We start from the raw sequence: 25,862 nt of genomic DNA on the forward strand, positions 1-25,862 counted from the left end.
CAGTTCGGGTGAGATTGATTTAATTTGCACAGGTTGTTGCGTTGTGTTGTGTGGATGGTGGTGGCTTTTTTCAAGCTTATATTATTTTCTACTGAAGATTTCATACAAGTTGCTTGGTAAAGCGAACGAGTTTATAAAGTATTGTTACACTACCTGCAAAACTAAAAGTACTCGGCCATCGGAGAAATTTAGAAAAACTTTTTACGTATCATCGTATAGAGAGTTTTATAATGACCAGAGGCACCTGATATGCAAACTCGTGTTATAAGTATTAATAGTTTTATTATAACTCAATCCTACAAGTTTAAAACGAAATCTTAGATTTCGTCGACAGGCTTGACATATTCAGTAAAATTAAGTATACGCTTGTGGCGATAATTAATTTACATACATCATCACAATTGAGCGTACACCCGTTATTCATTTGTTCATTTCTCTATTATTTTGCGTGAAAATCGTTTAAACAGCAGGCGAAAGCGAATGCTTCAAGAGCATGGGAGTTAGGAAGGGATTCTGCGCGTCAATGAGCGAAAAAAATGGCTCAGTTTCGGGGTCAAGAAAAAAGGCCACTAGTGTTCATGCTTATTTTAAATGAACAATGAATCTTGTGTTCCATAAATTTGTCAGCAGCAACAATGTTTATTATACGTATTCTAGACTTTTGCGTCAGTTAGCATTTTAGACCGTAATTATAATGCACGGATTCATTGCACGTAATATCAACAGCAAAACAAAGTATTAGGTATCTGGTAGTATCTGTCGGAATCTCTCTCAATCTCTATGAAATTTTCGTATTTTCAAGTAACAAGTAAGGTGTTTCCTCAAGTTTAAACAAGCGATTTTTGTGCGATAAATTATTCCTCATTATATCTTTCTTGGATGAGGTGTTTTATCAATGAGAAGTTCCAATTGCAAGCTTGGAAATTTGCTAAAAAAAACAGTTGAAAAAAACAATGCGTTGAATTTTGAGCTCCCTTGCACATATAGTTGAGCTAATGTATCTATAGTTGCTTGTCCCATAGGAGCCGTAATTAGCAATGGCTACATTAATGATACATGGTAGTGGTAATGGTACAAGAAGTTTCACATACATAAATTGGTTAATAAACAATCTTAACATTTTTTGGGATTAAAAGCTTTTGTTTAATATATTGACATCGCCCATATAACTTTTCATCGATTTTTTAGCAGAATTTTCACTCAAATATTCTAGTTATTTGCACACATACCAAAGATACGTTGAACGATTTCCCATATTTGCAATTAAAATTCAAGGGCAGTTCATAAGCCACGTAGAACAACTTTCAACATTCTGCTTTTATTGCACTATATTTTTAGTCTAATTAATGCTATCGTTGTAATGCAGTACAAGTGTAGATTTTCAAAAATTTTATATTAGAATTAGAACGAAATATTTTTTTGTATCGCTACGTCGCTCGAGAATAGCCAAAAAAGCGTAAAATATTTGGCTTTTACTGACCCAAGCATGACTAAAATGCGACTCACACGTAAAGTGCAGAACTATTAAACTATTACGTACTTACTTTGTTAGCATCACTAGAGCATTCGAAATTGATAAATTTTGAGAAGAAAATGGAATATGTTGAGGATAATTAGTATTGTCTGATAAAATATTACAAAATATCCATAAAAACTTATTTAATCATGAATAAAATCCTATATTTCTGTATATCAGAAAATTTGAATCACCCAATTGGACTAAGAATAAAAATCACGGAAGTGTATTCGATTCGAAGTGTATGCATGAATACATACAGGTGAATTGATTAATATATGTATAGAATACGAAGTTTACGTTAATTTTTGGGATAAACGTAGATCGTATTTCGTTTTGGGATCGAAATGAAAACAAAAGCACATCTCACGTCACGAAATCAACTATAGGTTCAAGGTTTACACAAGAAGATTTTTATTCGGTGAGGTTATAAACATCCTCTGATACATAAACTTAATATTATAAGTTTTACAAATTATAAAATCACGGTAAACAGATAAACGTTCCTTGGAACAATTTAGTTTGTACTGCAAAGACGGTGGATTTGCCATTTTGAACTTCTTTGCTATACTCGTACCCGAACATGTTAGGTTTTAATTTTAATTCTCTCTCTTATTATTCCATCGTGTGGAAATTCGAGAGAAAACCAACTAATTTATTTATGGCACAGAAGAAAAATGCCATCAAAAGATTCCAGAACTAATTATTGAGGGGTTACACCACTATAGAGCACGAAAAATAGGCATATTTCGGGAATTTATCTTGACGCAATAATGAGATGAATCGATATCTCGTTTAACTTTCCGGCAGTGCACGCTGCTCTGAAAATCTAAATCGTCTTAAAGCATCAGCGGCTGCTCGTTCAAACGTAACGAATTGCAAAAAATTGCGGCTGTGCAGCACTTTCCCGTCGGGGAGTTTTTTTGAAAGGGGTCCACGGCCGAAACTCTATGTCCCGTGATTTTTGATCCAGAGCCAAAAACCAAAGCTTTTTAAACTTCTTTGAACGACAGCAAGCGGCGTACGTAAGACTTTTTCTATGTCTTGATTTTTCGTAAAATGGCACATTTTTTAGTCGAAAAACGCTGAAAATGTGTTAAAAATCGACACAAAATTGCTTATTAAAAATAATGCAATGAAAAAATTAAATCCCACGTACATCGCTGGAGAAAGTAATCTTGAACATGCTATTCAAATTTTAGGCTGATCAAAAATCATTTGTTCGAGTTACATTTCCGGCCAGATCAAAAAAAATATTTCGAGAAAAACACGGTTAACGTTTTTAGTATACTCGGGGTATACATAAGAGGCGTTGCGAAAAATTTGAATATTTATTTATTGTTTTCGCGATTCATTTTTTGAAATATCATTTTCAGCATCCTAAAGCACCAGTAAACAAAATTCAACCAATAAATAAAAATGAAATGGTTTAAAAAATCTACATTGCTGTAACCCCTTGAAAGCACTGTACCGGTCAAATAGAAGCGCTTCTAAATTGGCACGTCATTATTTTTAATAACGCGCTACAGAAAAAAATAAGTAACAATGTGAATTCTCGTGAAATTTATCTTGTTTTATGTGGAAAAGTTGGACATCGGATAAGCCTCTTCTCATGTGAGTGAGAGAGAATTACAACGCTTGCGTATGATAATAATCGAAAACGTGTTGAATACCAGGACATTACTTGTAATGGATCACTTTACTTTTTGGCGTCGCCAAATTCGCAATCAAAATAAGTTAAATTACCATTGAGTTATTCAGTCGAACAAAAAATAGGCCGGTCCTAATGTGGATGTACAAATCCCGTCTCACATCTGGTATACGATTAATCTGATACTACAGATCATTATAAAACTTTGTTTATACCAGCCGATACATTGATACGTAAGATGTTTTCCTTGTTTGCCCCTAGGCTCGAATACTTCAGGTTTCCCACGGTAGTGTAACAACTCTCTATAAACTCGTAAGCTTTACCAAGCAACTTGTATGAAATCTTCAGTAGAAAATTATATAAGCTTGAAATAAGCCACCACCATCCACACAACACAACGCAACAACCTGTGCAAATTAAATCAATCTCACCCGAACTGCCGCTTGTAAGACGAAAACAAACCAAAGATCACACGCCAGTGAATACACCGCAGCGACTCTGTGGCGCGCGCGGTGGCGAATTTATCTGAGCACGCCACAGAGAATTTCAAGAGCTCTTCTCCACACTCTAGATCGTTCCAGTGTTGGGTGTATGAAAATTTATCTCTGTCATCAACATGCGCTTACACATATCAAATACGGTGGTGTATATGAACGAAAGAGAAGCGCTCTCGTGTTGCTTGCCAGAGTGTGAGGAGTAATTTCAATTTCTCTTTACTGCACAGAGGATAGGGACATCACTGTCGAAAAATATGAATGACGATTACAAAAAGAAAGTGGCCTATTGTAGTCAAACTCTATTCCTGTTTACTTTTAGAGACGGTCTTTCAGATCTATTGTTAAAAGTACAAAGGGCGCTAAAGATGGCCAATGTTTACACTCTACAATTTCACCATGTTAGACATAGTGTGCTGATTATGTTCCAGACTATCAATCAAGCAGAAGTGTTTGTTTCGCGAAACGAAATATATCCGCTCACAGTGACTGTTAAAATAAAAATTCGAAATACCTCCGGGAGTTAGAAGTATTATTCCTGCTATTTCAGCACTTGCAGATCGTTCAGCATCCTTTCGGGGGGCAGAATACTCTGTTTTAATTGTCTTGTATCGTTACCCACGTAACCACAAGCACTAATTTAAAACTCTAGATAAGCTATAAGTTAGCGAATCCATTGCTAACTAGCTGTATACAAGTATTTTTAATGCTTCAATGAACCTAAAATGTAAAGCAATAAATCTAGCACTATATAGGCATACAGAACATGGACATCATGCTAAAAAGCTTTTGAAGATAAACGCAGTGAAGCTTTTATAGAAAACTCTAAGTGCAAATATAAAATCTTCTTATACTGTTTTGAGACACCGAAAAATAACAAATATACGTATGCGTCACCTAAACTAGTATGCCTTCGTGTAATAAATGATGATGCAATAAACTTAAAATCAAAATGCAAATTCTGAACGATTTTTCGAAATAATTCAATGGCAAATATATTCCACAATAGACGTTTGCGTAATTTCAACCAAACATCTAGGTAGAGTTAGCATTAAACTAAGTATACATGCAAATCTTTTTACAGATCAGTGATCAATAGGGCATTGCAATTTTTTTTTGAATTCTCGAAGGCCCCCTTCTCATATTGTGACAAATGTCAAAATAAGCTCAGATGCCAACTTTCACATCATTTGGACAATTCTAGACTCCCGCACACTTCGCTTGAAATTTTTGAAATTGGTGCTATGGGAAAATATGGGGGGGAAATATATTAAATGCTATAACTTTTGAAGTAGCAATCAGAAAATTACATTTTATACGTCTTTAAAGAAAATAACCTTAGTATTTGAATGGAGATATTTCCGTTTCTAGAAAATATGGAAAAGTGGGGTACTGGGTCATTTTGGCCCCAAAATCCCCCATTTTGAATATTTTTTCTGCTTCGTGATGCAAATCATACATATTTTGCAGTTTTTGTAATGTGAAAAAATCTCAGAAATCGAACGGAACCTTTTTGACCTTCGTCCGAATACGAAAAGTTGCGGTTAAAGGGTCTTTTGTCATTCATATTAAATTTTAGCATTTTCTCGTGCATATATCTGTATTATTCTTCAATTAATTTTCATAAAATGTAACTTATTGAACGTAGAATATTCTTAGGAATACAACAAAAACTACAAGGGGCAGCCCTATGGGGTTGCACGAACTGTAGACGTAGGACTATACTACTTAATGTAAAATATTTATTTTCTTAGTACTTAGTGTGTGGGAAAAACACCCGGACCGGTGAAGAAAAATCAAATTTTAGACAATATAATCACATCTCATGTATAGACCAAGCTTTTTAGTTGCTCTCAAACAGATCCTAAAAGTTCAAACACCCTTGGATAACCCTAAGTTTGTAGATGTGTTTCGATGCCACAGGATTGGTTAATATTACGTCATGAAAATTCAACTCTTCCGTGACATTTTTTTGCCTGCAAAATGCCCTGTGTGTATGAAAAGCTCATGATTTGTTGGGATATTAGCATTGATCGGAAAAATGCTTTCCAACACTGCGCATTGCATACATACAGGACATTTTGCAAGTCACTAGAAGCTGTTCATTTACCACCGCCACATGTTCAATTTACCCACTATAAACGTGGGTAAATTGAGAGATCTGATTTTTCCAGCATTTGTTGTGCTTTTCTTCCACTTTAATTTGTTTACAAAGTGGTTTGCCGTTTTTGCCCGTTTAAAAGTTATTGACATTGGAAAAAGAGCTATTTTCAATCAAAAAACGTAAATATCTCCACACATACTAGCGATAGCAAGTTTCCGTCTTCGGCAAAGTAATGCAGTTTAATAGTCCAAATAATGTTCTAGAACATTTAAATAATGGAAAAAATCTAGAAGAAAACTTATGATGAAAAAACTGTTTTTAAGGGGCCTTTTACAAATAATGTCCCATATCTCAAAAACCTTAAAAGATAGAGAGTTAAAGCCTTCGGGTAAAATGTTTGTAACGAGTTTCTCTACAACTTTGCTGAAGTAAGTATTTGTCTATCTGAATTATTGGAGAAAATAAATTCCGTAACTCACTATTAGGGGGATTAATCATTAATCTGATAAGACAGAAAGAAGGGGAGTTCTACTCCAAGAAACTTTCTCAAAGACACCATATTGCTAAAGTCAATCGTTTTGACGCAATCTAAAAAAAACCCTTTTTTGCTCTTTGGGACCACTGTGCAGCCGTTCAACAGGGAACTGAGTGTGTCTGGCCAAGTCCGTTCTTTAAATAGTCGATGATGACGTCATTCATTGAAGCGTAGCGCTAGGTACACCAATCTGTCGTACAGGGCTTGGGAAGCGCTATCTTCTGTGTGTTAATGCGCGATATTTTGACAAGGTTGTATATCATTTAATTTTTTAATGCTATGATATCAAAAATCTTTGGGTTTATCTGTTGAAATCTATTCTTAGAAGTATTTCGGGGCGATTCGTGCAAAAAAATTAAAAATTTATCGTGAGATGGCTGAATTATATGCGTTTAAAATTGGACCACTTTTCCTTACATACCATTTTTGTGGAATTTGCAGAGTGCACCCCCATATCGAAAACAAAGACGTAGTCCTACGTCAAAATAGATTTGTTAGCGGTAAAATTCAGAAACATAAATTTTTTTGACATAAACTCTACAAATCACATTTTTTTCATTAAATGCCCTAATACTTCAACTTCCCCTATTTTTCCAGGAATGCGACTTTTCTCATGTGATCCCTAAGTGTATTTTACACTAAAAGTAGTAAATGAAATAAAAAAATTATTGTTAAATAGAGTTAATATATGATTTTTTGAAAAAAATGTGAAGTCGAGTCTATATGTCAGATACTGTGATGTTTCTGAATTTTACCGAAAACGAATCTATTTTTATTTTATTATTAAAGATTTTCCACGTTCAACAAGGTACAATTTATTAAAATTGAGTGAACAATAATAGAGATATATGCACGAGAAATTCGGACAAAGATCAAAGAGGTTCCGTTCGATTTCTGAGATTTTTTAACATTACAAAAACTACAAAATATGTACGATTTGCATCAGGGAGCAGAAAAATCATTAAAAAAATGGGATTTTGGGTCCAAAATGACCCAGTACCCCCTTTCCCTTATTTTTCTAGAAACAGAAATATCTCCATTCAAATACTAACGTTATTTTCTTTAAAAAGGGGTATGAATTGTAATTTTCGTATTGCTACTTCAAAAGCTATAGAATTTAATATATTTTTCCTCCATATTTTCCCATAGCACCAATTTCAAAAATTTCAAGCGAAGTGTGCGGGAGTCTAGAATTGTCCAAATGATGTGAAATTTGGCATCTGAGCTTACTTTGACATTTGTCACAATATGAAAGGGGGGGGGGGCCTTCGAGAATTAAAAAATTACAAGGGGCAGCCCTATGGGGTTGCACGAGCTGTAGACGTAGGACTATACTACTTAATGTAAAATATTTGTTTTCTTAGTACATTAATAGTAATAATAAATCAAACATATTTCTTACGTATGGTTTAATCACAACCAAGCAACATCGAATATTACATATTGAACCAAACCTTCTTGGTTATCAGGTCATTTCATTTGTAGTAGGTGATCGAATCCGATTAAACTTATTTAAGAAGATCTGAAGAAAGTACAGAAAACTGTGCCCGAACTAATATCTGGAACTAAATCTTTATAGAATAAGATTAGCTTGCAAAACCTTTTCAATTGTGTGTGGTAAAAAACCCGGACCAGTGAAGAAAAATCAAATTTTAGACAATATAATCACATTTCATGTATAGACCAAGTATTCTAGTTATATTTGGCATTATTATAACTTTCCTAAAGTACGCATACAAACATAGCGAATGCAGTGGTCTTAATCATATATCGAAACTATAAGAATCTAAAACAATTTTATATATGCACAAGATGCGTTTTTGCAACGGTTTTTCAAGTAGCAGTGTATTCATTCATAAATAGGCTTTGTAGTATGTACCTATTAGTAGAATCAAAGTACTATAGGCTGAGTGGAAATGAATCACGTGATGGGGAAATGAATTGATCGAACGTAAATAATAAACTTTCGTTGTGCAATTTAATTTACGCTGATGATGATGGGTAGAGCGAAAGAGACAACTAATACCACGACACTATGTTAACCGTGTTTGCAAATGGAGCTCGCATGTGCAAACTATTTTGTGTACGAATAATTATACATAAAAATGTGCTGGAAACGAGCACAACACAAAAGATAGCATACGAACAAGCTCATTCGCATTCACTGGGTAGCGTACCTCCACAGGCAGTCTAACGGACTTCTAACTCAGCTGCACTGGCTGTAAAAGCACACAGCGCAGTGATCTGCTTCGCCTGCCGCTCAACAAGCGACTGAGCTGCTTCGGCGAAATCCGTCCGTTTAAATAGTCGATGATGACGTCATTCATAGAAGCGTAGCGCGCTAGGTACACAAATCTGTCGTGCTGGACTAGGGAAGCGCTATCTTCGGTGTGTAAATGCGTGATATTTTGACTAGGTTGTTCATTATTTAAATTTTTAATGCCATGATATCAAAAATCTTTGGGTTTATCTATTGGAATCTATTCTTAGAAGTATTTCGGGGCGCTATGCGCAAAAAATTTGAAAATTTATCGTGAGATGGCTGAATTATATGCGTTTAAAATTGGACCACTTTTCGTTACATACCATTTTTGTAGAATTTGCAGCGTGCACCCCCATATCGAAAACAAAGACGTAGTCCTACGTCAAAAAAAAATTGCAATGCCGTAGTGATCAGACGCATATTTCAAATTGAGACGAGGTTTTCTACTGCGGATCGAATCCCATTTCTATAGGCACTAAATCGTCAATTTAAACAGTCGGCATATAAAACGAAGGAAGGGTGGGTACGTTATTGAAAGTTAATTTTTTCTTTGCTGTGTCGATAATGAAAGAAAGAGTTACTTTTAAAAAATACATCTCTATGTTAACATTGCTGACAGCCATTAAGGTGCTTCTGAACTAGCTCTATTCTGGCACACTATTTCGCCTTTTCCGACACTAAGTGTGCTTTAATGATCTCTATAGAACTATGAAGCCGTAAAGAATATGTTTTGTATGCGAATATAGAACATATCCAAAGCCATTAAATAATGGTTCGTGGTCTCTTGGGTATATTACTTACTGCTAACCTAACCACTTCCCCAATCCTTCCCATCAGGGAAGGATGAAAGACGATTCATTGCAAGGCACAAATCTTCGATCAACATGGGGAACGTGTCATTTGAGCTAGATGCTACTGATTCCTGAGTATCCGCAAGCTGTCTGGCACGCTATCAATGGATGTGGCAATATGAGGCAACCGGAGACCCATAGCTGAAGAGGTACTAACTTATACTGAACTAGAGGGCTTAGGTTTAAGAGGGCCCGGCAGTAATACAACCCTTGGGGCCCGACGCGGCTCTCGACGGCCCTTTTTCTACTAAGAACAAAGAATCAAATTCAGCTCTCAAAACTAATGTTTTAGAATAGCGGTTCCACTAATATGTACGATAGTTAGAAAGTTTTGTCATTTTCTGAGAAATCGAGGGGGTCCGAGTTACCCCCACTATCTTAATAGCCCCGGGTCCCCCTATGTATAATATAACTGGTAATAGTGTAACTAGTGTCTGACAGAATTAATTTTAATAGTAAGACCCAGAGTCTGTGCACTTCAAGAGTCAAGTACAGAGGAATGCGCCACACTGCATGATAAGACTAGTTCTGGAGTAAATTTTCAATTAGTTAGTTAGTTAGTTTCCAGTACATATCAAAAGCTGACCATAGTGCGTCCCAAAGGAATACAAAATAATAATTTGGTTTAGCTTTATGATGTCTTTGGCAAATTTGTTAGTTTTTAGGCGATTTTTTCAAATGAATTGAATTAGGGTGATCCTTGTGGTTGAGGTGTTCAAAGTTTCGACTGTTTAGATGTGGGAAGTTTACCTGCACAATGCCCTACAATATTATAACACAAATGAATTGAAGCAAGTTTGCTGAATGAATAAGGCCATCTATAATGGTTAATTTACCATGATTTTTTTTAAAGATTTGAGGTAGGGTAGCTCTTGAAAAATAGGGTTGCTTATATTATCCCTTGATGTGTTAATTTCTCGCAAATGCATTGTTCTAGAGATTTTTTGAACTTTTATTGGAGCACATTTTCACCATAGCACTGATGCTTCAATCTCTTTTGTTTGGGCAGTTGCAAGTGATTTTTATAACAATAATAGTTTTCTTCAAAACTATTTCCAAACATTGCAATTTGATTTTTAATCTTTCAATTCCATCTGGAAGATCGACGATTGGTTAGTTATGGAGAACAAAATGTATTTATTTTTCAAAAGAGCTATGTTTTTTGAACAAAATTGTTCATTAATATTCACGAAAGGAAAGATAACAATCCCAGGAGCGAATGTCATGATAGCATTCATCACTCTTTTTTATTGTCGTATATTTTCGAAGATTTAGGAATAAAACATTCATTTAAAGATATATTTTTCATAAAAAAATATTAAAATTCATTTTCTCGAGTTTTTTTAAATGACATGTAGCGCCATCTACATGAGTTATAAAGTATCAATGTCTTCAGTACATGTGTTAAAAATATCAAACAAACAACTTTGCCGAAGAAAGTTTTTTGATGGAACACTTCTGTCAAAAGATGGAACTGATCTAGATCAGTTTCTGCTTATCTAGATCAAAACCACATTTGTCAAAATAACGATCATTTCCATTTCCAATTTATGATGGGGATTCCAACGACAAATATTTAAATTACTGAACAAAATGGACAAGCAGTGATGGTGATTGATGAAAATATTGATGATCCGAAATGATGCACATCAAATTCGAATATTGTATACTGAACCAATCGTCCTTATTTATCAGGTCATCATATTTGTAGTAGGCGATCAAATCCAAATAAATAACGCGCCAAATATAACTTTTCATTCGTCAATAAATGCTGTACTACGTGTTATCAAAGGCAACTCAGCATTGAGTGAAGATCGAGCCAATTCGGATGTTTTCTCATCGCAATCGACTTCTTTCGATGCTTGATGAATGAATCAAATAGCATTCGTTGCTTTTTTTTGGCTTGAAAATGAGAATATTTTGGCATCAATAGTTTTAGCTGAGGCTCTAGTACCATAAAGGCCAGTAAATATAGCTTTAAAATGCCCTTCTGGAGCGTTAGAGCGTCAAAACTGTCTCAATCACATCGATTGAATGCGAAAAATATTATGGAGCAAGAGCCTCACTTTTGAATGTATCAGAATCGGAGATAGTGTAGCATACTCAGATTGGAAAATAATCACGCGGAATAAAAGAATGGAAGGAATGCAAACAAGCAAACTTGGCTGCGCGTTTCGTCGATTGAGATTTGTTTGCAACTTGAAAATAGGTTACTATGGAAAGTTTACGTCTGTATACATCGTCGTGCATCGAAACCATGGATTACTATCAGGCTTGATTTGGTAATGAGTGTTAATTTTGATGAAAAATGGCTTCACTGTGGACAAGTGCTTCCAAACATACTGGCTGGTGAACTAATAATCTTTACTACCAACTTGATTAGTGGGCGTCGAAATATATTACAGAGATACAGTGGTGCTCGTGAAATAGTTTACAAAACCATACAATATCGCCGATCGATTAAACTTACATGATACAGTTCATATTGTTATGTTATTCTGTTTCAAAAAATCAATAGTAAGCTGAACAATAACCGAGAGTGAACTCATGAATGAAATATCGCGATAACGCGAAGTGAAACCACGAAATTCGTGTTTAAGCTCCTGATATCGTGAACATGAATAACATACATTGTTTTTTGAGACAGTGCCAGCGTAAGGTTTCGATTCACACTCAAGAAAACGCGACGTGAGACAGGACTCAACACTTATTGTCCGACCAGGACAAAGGCCGAGCAAATGTGGGATAACGGGTAACGTCGAGCTCGAATCCGGTCGACAGAATGTACATCTTTAATCGTTTTTACACTGATAATATAAATTCGTAAATATAATGAAATCGATCATGCAATGCACGAATTCATTCGTTGTTTTCTGCAACGAAGTATTTTCGTGCATTGTAAATAGTGGGTTTCGTTCATTTCATGAACAAGAACGCCTGCTTGGTGAACGAAAGCTTTCGTAAATTTTACACATTTAATGTACACTGCACGAATATTATCGTTGATAATGACATTATTTTTCGTGAATGAAACGAAATGTTTTATTTATTTTAATAAGCGTTTGTGTATATTACGTTGGCTGCACGAATTCATTTCGTTTGTTTAAGAAAGGTTTTCGTATATATTAGCCTATTAGGATCTATCTTTGACGACATCGATTTTTTTTAATTTAAAAAAATCGATGTGGCCAAATCGATTTTATTGTGGTACGAAGAAATGGCCGCTTGATGAACGAAAGTTTTCGTAAATTTTACTTATTTAGTTTACATTGAACGAATGTTATCGTTGATAACAACATTATTTTTCGTGAATGAAACGAAATGTTTCGTTTATTTTAATAAACGCATATTACGAACGATTTTGTTGATCGCACGAATTCATTTCGTTCATCTTAGAAAAGTTTTCGTATTTATTAGCATACTATTTTTTTCAATCAATCTTTTAGGATCGATGTTTGGCAACAACGAGTTTTTTTAAACAAAAGGATCGATCTGGTAAAATCGATTTTTCAACTTGCTCACCTCTTGATTATGGTGTGAAGAAATGGACCCTTGATGAACAAAAGTTTTTGTAAATTTTACTTATTTAGTGTACATGGCACGAATGTTTTCGTTGATAACGACATTATTTTGCGTGAATGAAACAAAATGATTCGTTTATTTCAATAAATGTTTGTGTATATTACGAACGACTTCGTTGGTCGTACGAATGCATTTCGTTCATGTTAGAAAAGCTTTCGTATTTAATAGCATATTTTTTATTTTGCTCAGGCAGAGAAAAACACAAACTTCTTCATTCAAAGCCAACGAGCAGCTCGCGGCGGCTCAACTAAATCTATACTGCTCCGGATTCTGGATCAAGCGAAAGAGGTTCAGGAAATCTTCCTGAAACCGGCGGACACAGATACGGCTACTAAATAATCAGACCGAGACCGTCGTGATGATCAACAATCATCTGACGTATAGCAACATAGACTCCATATTGAAGCTCTTTTGACGTTGACGGTTTGACGAATGGTGCTCGTAAATATAAGAGAGATATTCGTATATAGCAGCGAACAATTCGTTTGCCGAACGAAGCTGTTTCGTAATAAGCCAACGAAAGTCGTTTCGTGGTTTTCACGAAAAACTCGTAATAAAAAATTAAAGTGTTTCAATAGAACTACGAACGATTCATTATATGTACGAAAAATTCGTATATTTTATGAAAATTTCTGTACGAATCTAATTCCTTGCGATTTACGAATATATTCTATCAGTGTATAGTTAGTAAGAACAATAAGTGTTGTTTCCTGTCTAGCATCGCGCAATCGTTCTATGGCCGACTTGTTTTGCTTACCGTCACGATTTGGAGTCACCACCTTCTTGTATGACATGACATTCCCAGCTTGCTAGCGATATGTCGGATGCAGATATTGGGGTTCCGCTTGAAACAGCTGCCCACTCTTTTCGTCGTTTTTGTGGCCTCCGGTTTTTGATATCCCCCGATCCAGTCTTCCTGTTTGCCGAGAAATATTTTCGGACATTTCTGTTATGTTGTTGACAGTAGATTTTACCACATTCAATATTTTCGCCAACTTGGCCTGCGAGTAGTTAGGATTTTTGTGATGCGTGAGCAAAATTTCGCGACAAGTTGAGGTTCATCAAATTTTGATCGTAGCACCCTTTGTCAAAAATGAAAACCCTTTATGAAAAAGTAGGAAAGTGAATGGTTTAAATGGTGAAGTCTGACTTCCAATCCTTTAAAACACGAAATGGGAAACAGTTTATTATCTGTTTTCTTAAAAACATCTTTTGAGTCACAGGCTTCAATCACATACATAGTCGAAAGTTTAATTTCTATTTTTTGCCGTTCAATAAAATCCACTGCTAAACTTGAAAAACTTGCTTAGTAAAATATTAATTGAATTTAAACTAAACCGCTTCCAGCTACTAGTTAAATTTAACTAATTGAAACATAGAAACAGGAACACAACATGATACAAACCATTGGGGAGATGATAGAGTTTATTCAGCTTCCAACAAAATGTATCCAATTTCCTTTCATCAAATTATACAAACTATTTCTATTATCTCTTCCACCAGTGTTCGGTTTGGACTCCCCGCTCGGCCTTTTTCCACCGGGTATGGATCCGGGCAAAATATACAGCCCCCTGATGGAGATGTCCGACCCGCGAGGAATGCATCACGATGGACCACCCTTTCTGAAAAAGAAACGTAAGTACCGATTCAACCCTAGCCTGCCAATTAGATTACCATGAGCCCTAAGTTCACTTTGGAAAACAAACCGGACTAAATTTTCCTTCCCATCCAAAGTACATTTAATTACTATCATCCTGTGCAAATCTCCACGAAACAAGCTAGCCCCAGTCGGTATGTCTGTCTGTACGATTCACTTCAAACTGCCGCAATGCTGTGATGTTCAAAGTCTCACTGCTGCAGTCCTCATCCTCTGTCTGCTGCCTCTACTCCAGAGCCTGACCGGTCGTCATTATTATTGATGTAACCGTCGAAAGAAGCCAAAAAGTTACAACACGCGGCACATGTCGGTCTGCCAGCTTCGCCACGAGTCCATCCACGACTGACTATAGTATGTACACACAAACAGCGGGGCAGGCCAGCCCACTCCAGAAGCAGAAGGTCGAACTTTTCGCCAAGTCTTCAACGATGAGACCAACAACGAATAGCGATGCAAGGATATAAAATTATCGTTTATTTTTTTTTTATTTTTTTTCGGTAGCCTCGTTGATGTTGGCAGCAGTTCTCACGTCAGTGCCTTCCAGCCTGTCGCAACGGCGGATGCTCATATTCATAACGATGTTTATAAACTTACATGTCCCTGTGTGTCGGTCGACGGTTCACGGTTCTGGCAGCATAGCTTCCAGTCATGTCTCCTTCCTTTTATTTTTTTTTGGGCTGCCACAGGAACCATTCCCACTTGCAAATGTCTCTGTCTCTCATCGCCGCCAGAAGTTCAAAGTTCAACTGTACCAACCAACCAAGTTAGAAAGAGAAAAGTATTTCGGCGGAAATTCGCCAAATAAATTCGGTTTCCACACACCCGGCCTCACATGTGTGTTTGTGTATATGTGTCTGTGTGCGTTTGGGTGTGTGTGTATGTGCATAACGTCCTCGCGGGACTACTTTATTCACTGGCAGCAGCTCTTCATAAATATGGCACAGCCAGAGTTGGCCAAGTGCCTACACTTCGCTGCAGACTACGGGCGCTCATTTCAGTTCCTATACATACTGCAAATGGAATGACATGGAATGGCGTTTTGGAAAAAAATAAAGATGATACACTACCCCGTGGGAGCCTCCGCTGCGCGGTGAGGGCTTTTAGAGAGTTGCGAAAAGTTATTTTTATGAATAGCGGTTAAATGTTTGTGTTTTTTTTCCTTTCGGTAGGCTGCTTGATGGATTCAAGCTACGATCCTAGGTTTATCTACTGGAAAAGTTTTGGGAAAAATATGTTGTCGCCTGTTTGAATCTAGGTTAAGGATTGGAATCTATGACAGATTGGTTTACGATGGTGCCTTCCGGAGGCCACCTATGCTTCTCACAAGTTTAGCAACCATAACGATTGAACTAAGACTCGTATGAGTCTTTGTAATCACTCACCGTCACAAATTCTGATCCAAAACACCAGGCAGCTCACGACTTTCGGCAATGTGTATCTTCATTCCGCACCATCGGTGACGAGGGTTCCCGATCCAACCGATTTGGCACTCGAGCCCCAAACCGGCATCGAAGCCTCCGACTTTGATCCGAAGCCGCCCCACAATTCACATGTTTATACGGCGATCGGTTCTATCCGCATTGTGCTGCGTTGATCGACTAAATATTGGTCGTGGATTCCTTTCTCCGGCCGCTTATCTCCGACACTCGGGCAATCCGCATGCCACAACCATCACCACCACCACGGATGATGATAAACGGAATCGGGCCATCGACTAGGGCGGGTGAGATGATTAATAATTTCCCACATTGTCATGTGAGCCCGGCGAGATCATTTATCTCTTCTTGCGCGCCCCATACCCTTTCCCGGTTCTCCAGCAGGATAAGATTTGAAATTTGTCTCCGCGTGCGGCACCCCGGTAAAAGTTGAAACGGTTTCAATCGAGCGTTTTATTGCTTTCGACTCGGAAGTTTTTCGCCGCGAAGCGGGATCCACCCGCTTCAGTTAACATATGAACTTTGAAGTTCCCCCTTGCGCCGCCCCAAACCGGGTCTCTCTGTTATTCTTCCGAAAAGCCACGCAGCAGCTAGCAAAGTTCAGCGGCAGAGTTGTTTGTTTTCAACTTCGTCATCGCCATCACCATCTGTCTGTGCCGTTGCTTTATTGGGAGTGTTGTCATGTTCGACCCCGTGCGGGTTGTTGAAGAAGAAGAAGAATCGGAAGGGTTTGCACGCCGTCTCGTTCGTCGTCATTTATGATCGTAATTCATACCTAATCAGTTGGGGCTGAAGCTAAACCGCGTACATGGAACGCATTTTGGTGGAGTGGGGAGTGAAGGCCTGTCTTTGTCAGCAGCAGCAGCAACAGCAGCGATACACGATTGGATCACGATGATTATGGTAGTGGTGATGGGGTTGTGGCAGTTCACGACGTCTTCGCAGATGAGCTTCGGGTGGTTGCTAATATTAATATGCGAGCGAATGGCAAAAGCTTCTCGTCGGGTTGGCTCTGATGCGAGTTATGTGACTTGATCGAGTTGTGATAAAGCTGATATGAATAATTTTACCATGCAAGCGAGGTCGTACAAAATGACGTTTGTTTGATTAGTGATGTTTAAGGAGAGTGAGGTGATAAATTGATGTGAGGATGGCAATTATGAATTTTAGATGAAGTGATATTTTAAATATTCTATCACGTTTAGCAGCTGCAGTCTACAGCATATCGCATAGAAATGCCAAATCGCTACACCGTTTAGTTCATGATTGTCGTACGCCGGGTCGCCGGCGTATATCGGCACCCTATTCAGACTTGGCTGGTGCCACTGACACTTAAAATCCTTCCTGGGTAGGGCTCGACCACACGACGAATAACTTATGAGACCTGAAATTTATCCTCTGTGCCGCCACACAAGTGTCCAATTGCGAAACGTTGGGATTATTCCTATGAGAAATATTGTTTTTCCCCATAAAAAATTGTTCATAAATTTTTGAAAAAAAATTATGATTTCGTAAAATTTACCCGTTTACAAAAATCGCACTCAAGCTCCCGAGACCATATACCTCGTATGCATGAAAATGTCTCTTCCGAAGAACGACGTGACCACAGGTTTTCACCTCAGAAAATCTCAACGATCTCGACTGGGATTGAACCAAGACCCCCGGGGATGAGTGGCGGTCACGCTTACCACTCAACCACATGCGCCGTCTATGATTGGGGAATTGTTGTTTTTCTTCCTTGTCGACCGGATTCTCACTGACAACTGAAAAACTTAGCAAATGTAAACAATACACTCTAAAGAGAAACTGGGCCAAATTTGGTTTATTTAGGCCAAGTATGAAAATAGTTACGCATGTTTGAAAGTGTCGCAATAATTCACCCTTTACAAAGTATATTAATAGATTTGAATTACCAATTCAAGTGCCAGTCGTATAACGAGTTTATTTGTTATATCTTCTAATTTTTTTTATTTAATTATATCTCCAGTAATTTCTGTTTCTTCCTTCGTATTCTTTACGTTTGTAGTTTGCGCCGGAATCGAAATCTGTACAAAAATAAACTCTTCTGGTAAAATATAGCTGGTGGTAAAATGGATGTCGAACAAGGTGCATCACAAAAGATCTCGATTTCCCGTTCAAAATCGTACACATTGCACTCGGTCGAACGATATCTGATCTTCTTTCAGATCAAAGATAAACCGCCAAATGTTCTAAATATTTTGGAGAGACCTGACGCAGAAATATTCAGCCGTGACAGATATCTCAAAAGTTCTTAAGCAAGCAAATGATGTTACCGGCGGCAAGCCTTTTACGAAGGGCTACCGCGTCTACATACCCGCTCACGAAGTTGAGATCGACGGTGTGTGTTGACCCATTCGATTGCGCTGTTTAAAGGACCCCCGTGGTTTAAAATGGCAATCGCACAGGGTGGAACAAAACTGAATGTCCCTTCAAATTTGTTTCGGGTGACCGTGGCAGCGACGGATGAAACTGTTATTTCTAATTAAGTCTTTTTCGACAAGCCTCTTCTCTGCCTGTTCCACTATGTGTACCACGCATTTTGCATTGCATTAAACCCAAACGAGTGGAACATTGTAACAATAAGCTCCCGACGTGTCAAGTGCGCAGAAAAAGATGATAATGACTTTTGCATTGGAAATGCTGAAAAGTGTGCCTATTGTGGAAAGCATCCACATCATCTGTTGCCATGCCCCGCGTGCAAACCGGGACTGGAGAATCCGATGCGTTCTCTTAAAAGATAAGCACTCTCTCGCAGAAATGTTAAAGAGAACTACGTCACTCACCACGACAAATCGTTATGCTATCTTGGCACAGGAACAGCGCGGCTGTGACGATCCCCTTGTGAGGACATCTGTAACTGTTCCTAAAAATTATAGGCTGATGAGAGTTCTTGTATAGGCTACAATTGTATTTAAGAACAAAACCATTTCTTGTGAATAGATACGAATGGGACTGTCAGGGCCGCAGCGTATTTGTCTCGTGCCTTTGGTTGAGTACTACACTCAAAACGACGCGCTCAGATTTTCTGTTTTTGGACTCGCAATCTCATTCCCAAAAGCAATCCTTTTTGAACATTGAGCGGTTCGCACACAATTCGAACTGAGCGCAACGCTCACGAAAAAAAACGATGACACACACACACAATGAAACTTTGTTAGTATTTGGTTTCGTATCTTTCTTCTACACCTTACATTCCCCCCACCCATCCACCGCAAGCAACCCCATCATCATTGCTGCTGCATTGCATTTTGTTTTGTTTCATTCTTTTCTCCGCAGCTACAAATAGCTCGTGACCTGAAACTTCTAGTAAAAAAATCCTGATATCAGATTCTAGATTAGAACCGATAAACTTCTCTTTGGTAAAAACACCTCTTTACTATCTATACCATGATGAGTGAGATAATATCGTTTGCCTCCCCGCCGCTGAGTCAGTATTTCAGCATCGTCATTGACGCATTTTGCTTTGTACCGCTGTTATTGTTATTTCGTTCGTATGCATGTGTTCGAAACTAAGTCTTACTAGAAAATAAAAATTAACGGGTAGCATCTGGACTGGAACCGACAAACATCTACTCGCTAAAACGCATATTTTACACCTTAGACCATAACGACTCATAATGAGTAGTCATTCGAACGAGCTATATAATTGCAGCAATGATCACAAATGGGACAGCATGGAGACGATGGTATTTTTTATTCAAGTTATCTCTGCACTGCATGAGCCAACAGCGTGTATCTATGCACAAGTATGAGCTTGGTTGAATACTAACGTATCGTTTGGGAGCTTTTCGCTCACAGTTCGAGGGCGGAAAAACAGATGCATTTCCGCTCTTAAAGAATCATTTTGGGTGTATCCTCTATTTTCACCTTCAGCAAATGTTTCGCATCACGAATACCTTATGCGAAAAGGCCGGAAGTCAATAGCCTCCGTATTTGGCAGGAACACCACCTATTGCTTCTGCGACTCACTCATCTCGACCACAGCAAGAATGAAAGTAACAGTTTTTTTGTTCTTCCGACGAGTCACACAATATGAAAGAAACTGTTTTTATCACACTCATCATTGTGAGTAGGTGTCGTGACCGGTGTGTTTGGTGGTTCGAAACATCAATCTTCCTCAACATTAATTTATTCAAACCAAGCAAGATACAAATTTGTGAAGAGTCACTGAAAAACATTCTTTTTCTTTTTTTTCTGAAAAATTTCGGGAAGGGCTTTAGACCCCTAGACCTCCCCCCCCCCTGCTACGTGTCTGAATCATCTGCGCTGTATCCAAGGGAAACATAAACATCACCCCAAAGGCTTTTGGAACTTTGCTAATGAACAAAGGAAAGAAACCGTACTTCCAAGTTCAATGACTCTGGACGACAAGAAAGCATAGTGTTAGACTTTTTTGTTCATACTCGCCTCAGTTACATAGTAAACGAACAACATGGAATTGTTCCCAAAAGTTCAACATGTACAAATCTGATCTAATGCAGCGTTTATAATTCTATCGTTCAAGCAAAGGCAACATATTGATGCTGACTTATCTGCAGCGTTCGATAAGATAAATCATCAAATTGCTATCGCCAAACTTGAATGACTTGGTTATAATGGGTCTTTCTTATCCTGGCATCGATCATATCTTGTTGGACGTGAAATGTGCGCCGTATCATCTGGAGTTCCTCAAGGAAGCCATCTCGGCTCATTTTTTTGATAGGATGAAATGATTTTGCGGAAAATTTGCTAAAATCTGGAGCTCGCATGTGGTTTTAAAAGAAAAGTCTTTGGATCATGTTAAATCCTGTAATTTTCAACGAAACTGAAAACTAAAATAAATCAAATATTAAGGTAATATTGTTTGAAGAATCCACAGAATCTAGAGTTCTGAATGAAACGTTGGCTACATAGGAACCCCGATCAAAAATATTATTCACGAAAAAATAAGATGAAGGAAACTTTCGATTTAGCGAATTTCAAGACACCTAATTACCAACCAGAAACTGGCTAAATGGTGTAAATGGTATCTTCGTTAATAAAATCCTCCGTCCGTTCCTCTGACAGTGTGTGTTCACTAATTGAACCTCCTACAAATGAGATATCTTTTTGAAACTACTCAATGAATTTGAATGTTAAAAAATATAGATGTTCGGGATCCCCCGATAGAACATTTCAAAATTATGCTCAAACGAAAGAGGAGCATCTACACGGTAAAAAAATCCGTTCAAAAATTCTTGAAAAAGAGATCGCGACATCATGAACTGAACGATTTACGAAAACCTTGACCAAGTTCCAGAAATTATGGATAATAAATCTACTTTTCATGAACCTATTAGTGTTTCTAAAAAAACTAGTTCACGTCGAATATATACATGGCGTTGAATTCGAATGTTTGGTTGGGTTACTGTGGTTGTTTCCTGGACATGTTTAGTTTTTGTTGTGCTCCTTGTTCATAGTTTGAAAATGCACAGCTGACAGTTAAACGATGTTCATGATTGCAAGAGGTTGTTCGAGATTTTTGGAATTTCTCATCAAGTTACTGTGATATTTTATTCACGAGTTTTTTTATCGGATTTTCCTGTTAGTAGAGTGTAATTTCTGATCATGATTTCAGGATCTTAGACACGATTTTCGTAATTTATCGTTTATCGTTATCGTCATATTTTAGTCACGAGTAGAGGGATTTATGTTCTTAGTCACGATTTTCGTAATTTATTTGGACGTTATATTGATGTTTTATTCTAGAGCTTACTTTCGAATTTGACACGTGGAATGACCCATGTTCATGACATCAGTAGTTTTAGTATTTGTAATTTCTCTTTGCCTTATAGCGTTCTGAAATTGTTTTTTTTTTCTCGGAGTAACGTGACAATATGAACAGGAACATAAAACTGTGACTGATTTGCGGTATCTTGTTCTATGAACTACACCACAAACTAGATTTGTGGCTCTATGGTGTGTTTTTGGAGCTCAGCGCAGTTTTCTTTTCCTGTCCAGACATCACACTGAGCCCAATTAAATGAATAACGATGTTCTAGATCCTAATAGTTTTCTTATATCTACTGCTCGTGCATTTTGCTGGTTGCTAGCGGCTGAATATATATGACATTTCATGGAATTGTGCATGGAACAATCATGATTCAATGCTCCAACTTTTGTGAAATAGTTCACGTGAAAATTTCATGACCATGTTGCATGAAATTGAAAATGATTAGGGGGATATCCTAAGTATCGCAAGTCAAGTACTAGGAATCATGAACTAATTCACGGATCTATGAATAATATTTCATGAATTTGTGATCTATTTCATGTGCACGAATAGTTAGTCGTGACTATTTTACTAGGAATCATGGACCATTTCTCGAGCACGGATATTGGATCGTAACCAATATATTAGGAATCACGAAATAGTTCACAAGGTTTGAATGGATTCATGATTAAGATTCCAAGTTTCGTGAAATAATTTACGAGGAATTATCCAGAGTTTTGATTTTGTGAACTAATGTTCCTAAATCTATGAATAACAACATAATTTAACCTTTGGTGTTATGAATAATGATCAACATGTTGTGTACTAATTTAGCAAAGAAAGCCGGTAATTTGGTAATGACACGCCGGAATCCGTGATCAAAGTTCTCATAAACACCCAGGTTTTTTTACGCTGAGGCTACGTACCGTATAAAAACAGCGTTAATTGGAAAATCCGCGTAAAAAACCGCGCTAGTTGAGAAATCTGTTTAGAGAAACCCACAGCAAAAGTCTAAGAATATTTTAGTAAGTTTTTTTGCACCGATTTCGCAATTTACACGGTTTTTGCGAAAATAAATCCTCTGAATGCAAAAGACTTAAAAGACTTTCAGAAAGATGGAAAAGACGGGTCCAGAAGACTCCTTATGGCCCGCTTCTCAATAATATGGGTGTTTTCGGAATGGTCGTGACAAGTATTAGACAAAGGACGATTTTGACGTCATTTTTACATTCAAAATGGGGACTTCCGGTTCATCAAAAGTTTGAACTAATCAGTAAGATTTTTTCAATTGACGTAGTATCTTCCGCATTAAAAACCCAGGGTAACCACCGAAACGCAAAAATATTTTTATGTGTTCTTTCAGAAGAGTGTGGTGAGAATTCCTTTTTGACTCACGATCCCTACGTCGAACGAGCAGTTTATTTTCGTAACGATTAAAAGTACTGTTTACATCGTTATTCAGAGCTGGAATAATCTGGAAAGAAAGCTTCCGATGATTTACAGCGTGACATCGAGGAGCTAAATCCACCTAGCAAGCAGCTAAAACGCAGCTCGCGTTATTTACGATAGCGTTTATGTGTTACAAGATCGTTTACATGATATTTTCTCAATAGAATTGAAATGAAGTTTTGATTTGTTAACAGTTTGATATGTATAAATATGAAATTGAAGATGCAGAACTAATAGTTTTAATTAAATAGTTGAATTTACTTGAATTTTAGCAATATGTTTAATTTGAATCAATTCAAACCCACATCTCACACAACATCCTTCTCATTCTCTTCTCACTTCCATTCTCGTCGCCCTCTTCTGGATGAACACATAGTAGTAACGTTGGATCATACTAAAATTACTGCAATGAAGAGCTTAAGGCTTTCTTACAGGCGATGACGACTACTTGTGAGTTTAACTTAATTGCTGTTTGTGTTATGCTGCTGTATTTACCATATTTCCTGTTCTACTCCTCCCTTGGTTCTTTTTGTCCAATGCACAGTGGTCCAGAATGCAAATTTAGCAGGAATTTTGAGATTTTACTAAAACTAAACAACTCAGCCTTATCAAGTCTCTGGAGAAGTTTTCGTAGTTTATGAGCCCCCTCTTTTTGCTAAAACAACAGTTAGGGTGGTTCTAGTTTTACCAAGATAAAAAAATTAACTTTTCAATCATTCTAGCTAGAGCCAAACGACCTTCAGCGAAGTTGTAGAACGACAAATTTTGGAAAAGTTTGCTGAAAACATGTAAGCTCTATCTGTCATACTTTTTATTTTACAACAAATTTAACGTCGGAGCATAGGGTGTTTCTTCGAAATACAGTTTTATTCCAATAACTTTTGCTGTATTCATTTAAAACTTAAGTAGTCTTCCGAAAACTTTACGATTGTTTTAAGGCGAATTATTTGTTTCATGGCACCATATATCTAGGTATTTCCGTTGAAAAGTTATGAGCACTTTTTCGCCAAAAATGGGGTTGTTTGGAAAAACAATATCGCTCATTTGGGGCAAATAAAAGATAATTCTTTTTAAACTATAAATAAGGTCATGATTAGAGTTATAATTGAGCAAAAATGGCGAATACGATATTTTTTTTAAATTTCATAAAATTTATTTAAAAAAATCTATTTTTGAAATATTAAGTGCTTATATCTTCTGAACAATAAAAGCTAGAGTTTTGATTTATTAGAAGAAAATGTTCGTCTTCCAAAACTCTGCAAAACATCTGAAGGATAGGTTGGAAACAAATGACACTTAAAAAGTTATATTAAAAACTTGGTTTTTCATGAATTGACTCTTTGTAATACGATTAAATTACTTTCACGATGAACAATATAAAAAATGTAGTTTCGTTTTCATGATAAAATATTGCACTTTACTATACTTTTCTATTAGTTTAAATAGTGGGTAGGGTGGTTCCAATTTTTTTTAAATCAGGAAATTAACTTTTTAATGGTTCGAGATAGAGTTTCGTTGTCTTCCAGAAAATTGAAGAAAATGAAATTTTAAAAAACTTTGTCGAAGGCACTGAAACGTGTACTTTTCATTTTATAAGAAATTTACCAAAAAAAAAATTGAGGTGTGTCTTAAAAAATGGTTTTTTTTGCATAACTTTGGCTGTTTTGATTTTTCATTAAGATCACTTTAGAAATACTTTCAGATATTGTGAAGGAGAACAATTTGTCTTAATATATTGAACATATGTTGTTTTGCTCGTGTTGCTGTGCTATTTCGCTGCTCCGCTGTAAACGCTAAATATCGTTGAATTTGGTCCCGAACAACAGTTATTTTTACGTACAATCGTGTAGAACCATCGTGAATATATTTATTCGTTGTTTGCAGTTCCGTAAAGCCTAAACTATCGATACAGTGAAGTTTTTTTAGGCTCGATTTTCACTTCGAATCATCAGCGGCAACTTCTTCCATTGTTTTCGCGCTTTGCACTTCATTGCTGGCAAAAACTACTGTCTGTCTCGTTATATTATCAAATCATTGAAAGGATGGAGCTGGCATGCGGGAAGTGTAGCCTTGCTGTTGAGAAGGCTGGATCGGTTATTTGTGATGGCTTTTGTGCGGGCTGGCGTGTGTTCCATAAGGATTGCACCGGTCTAACTGATAATGAACTCAACGCTTGTACGAACTCAAACGTTTTCTGGATGTGTGATAGATGCGTTGACGTGCTGGAAAACGCAAGATTCCGCAGTACAGTTAGTTCGCTTGTAGCCGCACATACACTCCGTGAAAAAGAACACGACGAGAAAATTGAAAGTTTGACAACCAGCATCAATGTTTTGAACTCTTCAGTGAGCAGTTTGATTGAATTTGCAAAAACTAGTCAACCAACCGAAATCATTGCAAACTTTTCAACGCCAGAAATAATCACCCCTCTTTCATCGACGAGAACAGAAGCACCTCTGCCTGATCATACGAATCATGATAACAGCTTCAAGCTATTTTTGTCTAATATTGGAAGTGATGTAAGTGAAGAGCAGGTATCCGACCTAGAAACTGCATGCTTGAAATCGGAAAT

At 37.2% G+C, this 25,862-nt stretch overlaps 1 protein-coding gene across 1 annotated transcript in view; it reads left to right on the forward strand.

Annotated features, from left to right (window-relative positions):
* The window catches only part of LOC131694050 (protein jim lovell), a 131,090-nt gene that overhangs the window by 53,058 nt on the left and 52,170 nt on the right, over positions 1-25,862 (forward strand). Inside the window, exon 3 of the mRNA XM_058982406.1 lies at positions 14,500-14,631. Within this exon, the coding sequence (XP_058838389.1) occupies positions 14,500-14,631 (132 nt within the window). The remainder of the gene's footprint in view (positions 1-14,499; positions 14,632-25,862) is intronic.

The sequence above is a fragment of the Topomyia yanbarensis genome, chromosome 3 (genome assembly GCF_030247195.1).
Source record: "Topomyia yanbarensis strain Yona2022 chromosome 3, ASM3024719v1, whole genome shotgun sequence".
Classification (NCBI taxonomy): domain Eukaryota; kingdom Metazoa; phylum Arthropoda; class Insecta; order Diptera; family Culicidae; genus Topomyia; species Topomyia yanbarensis.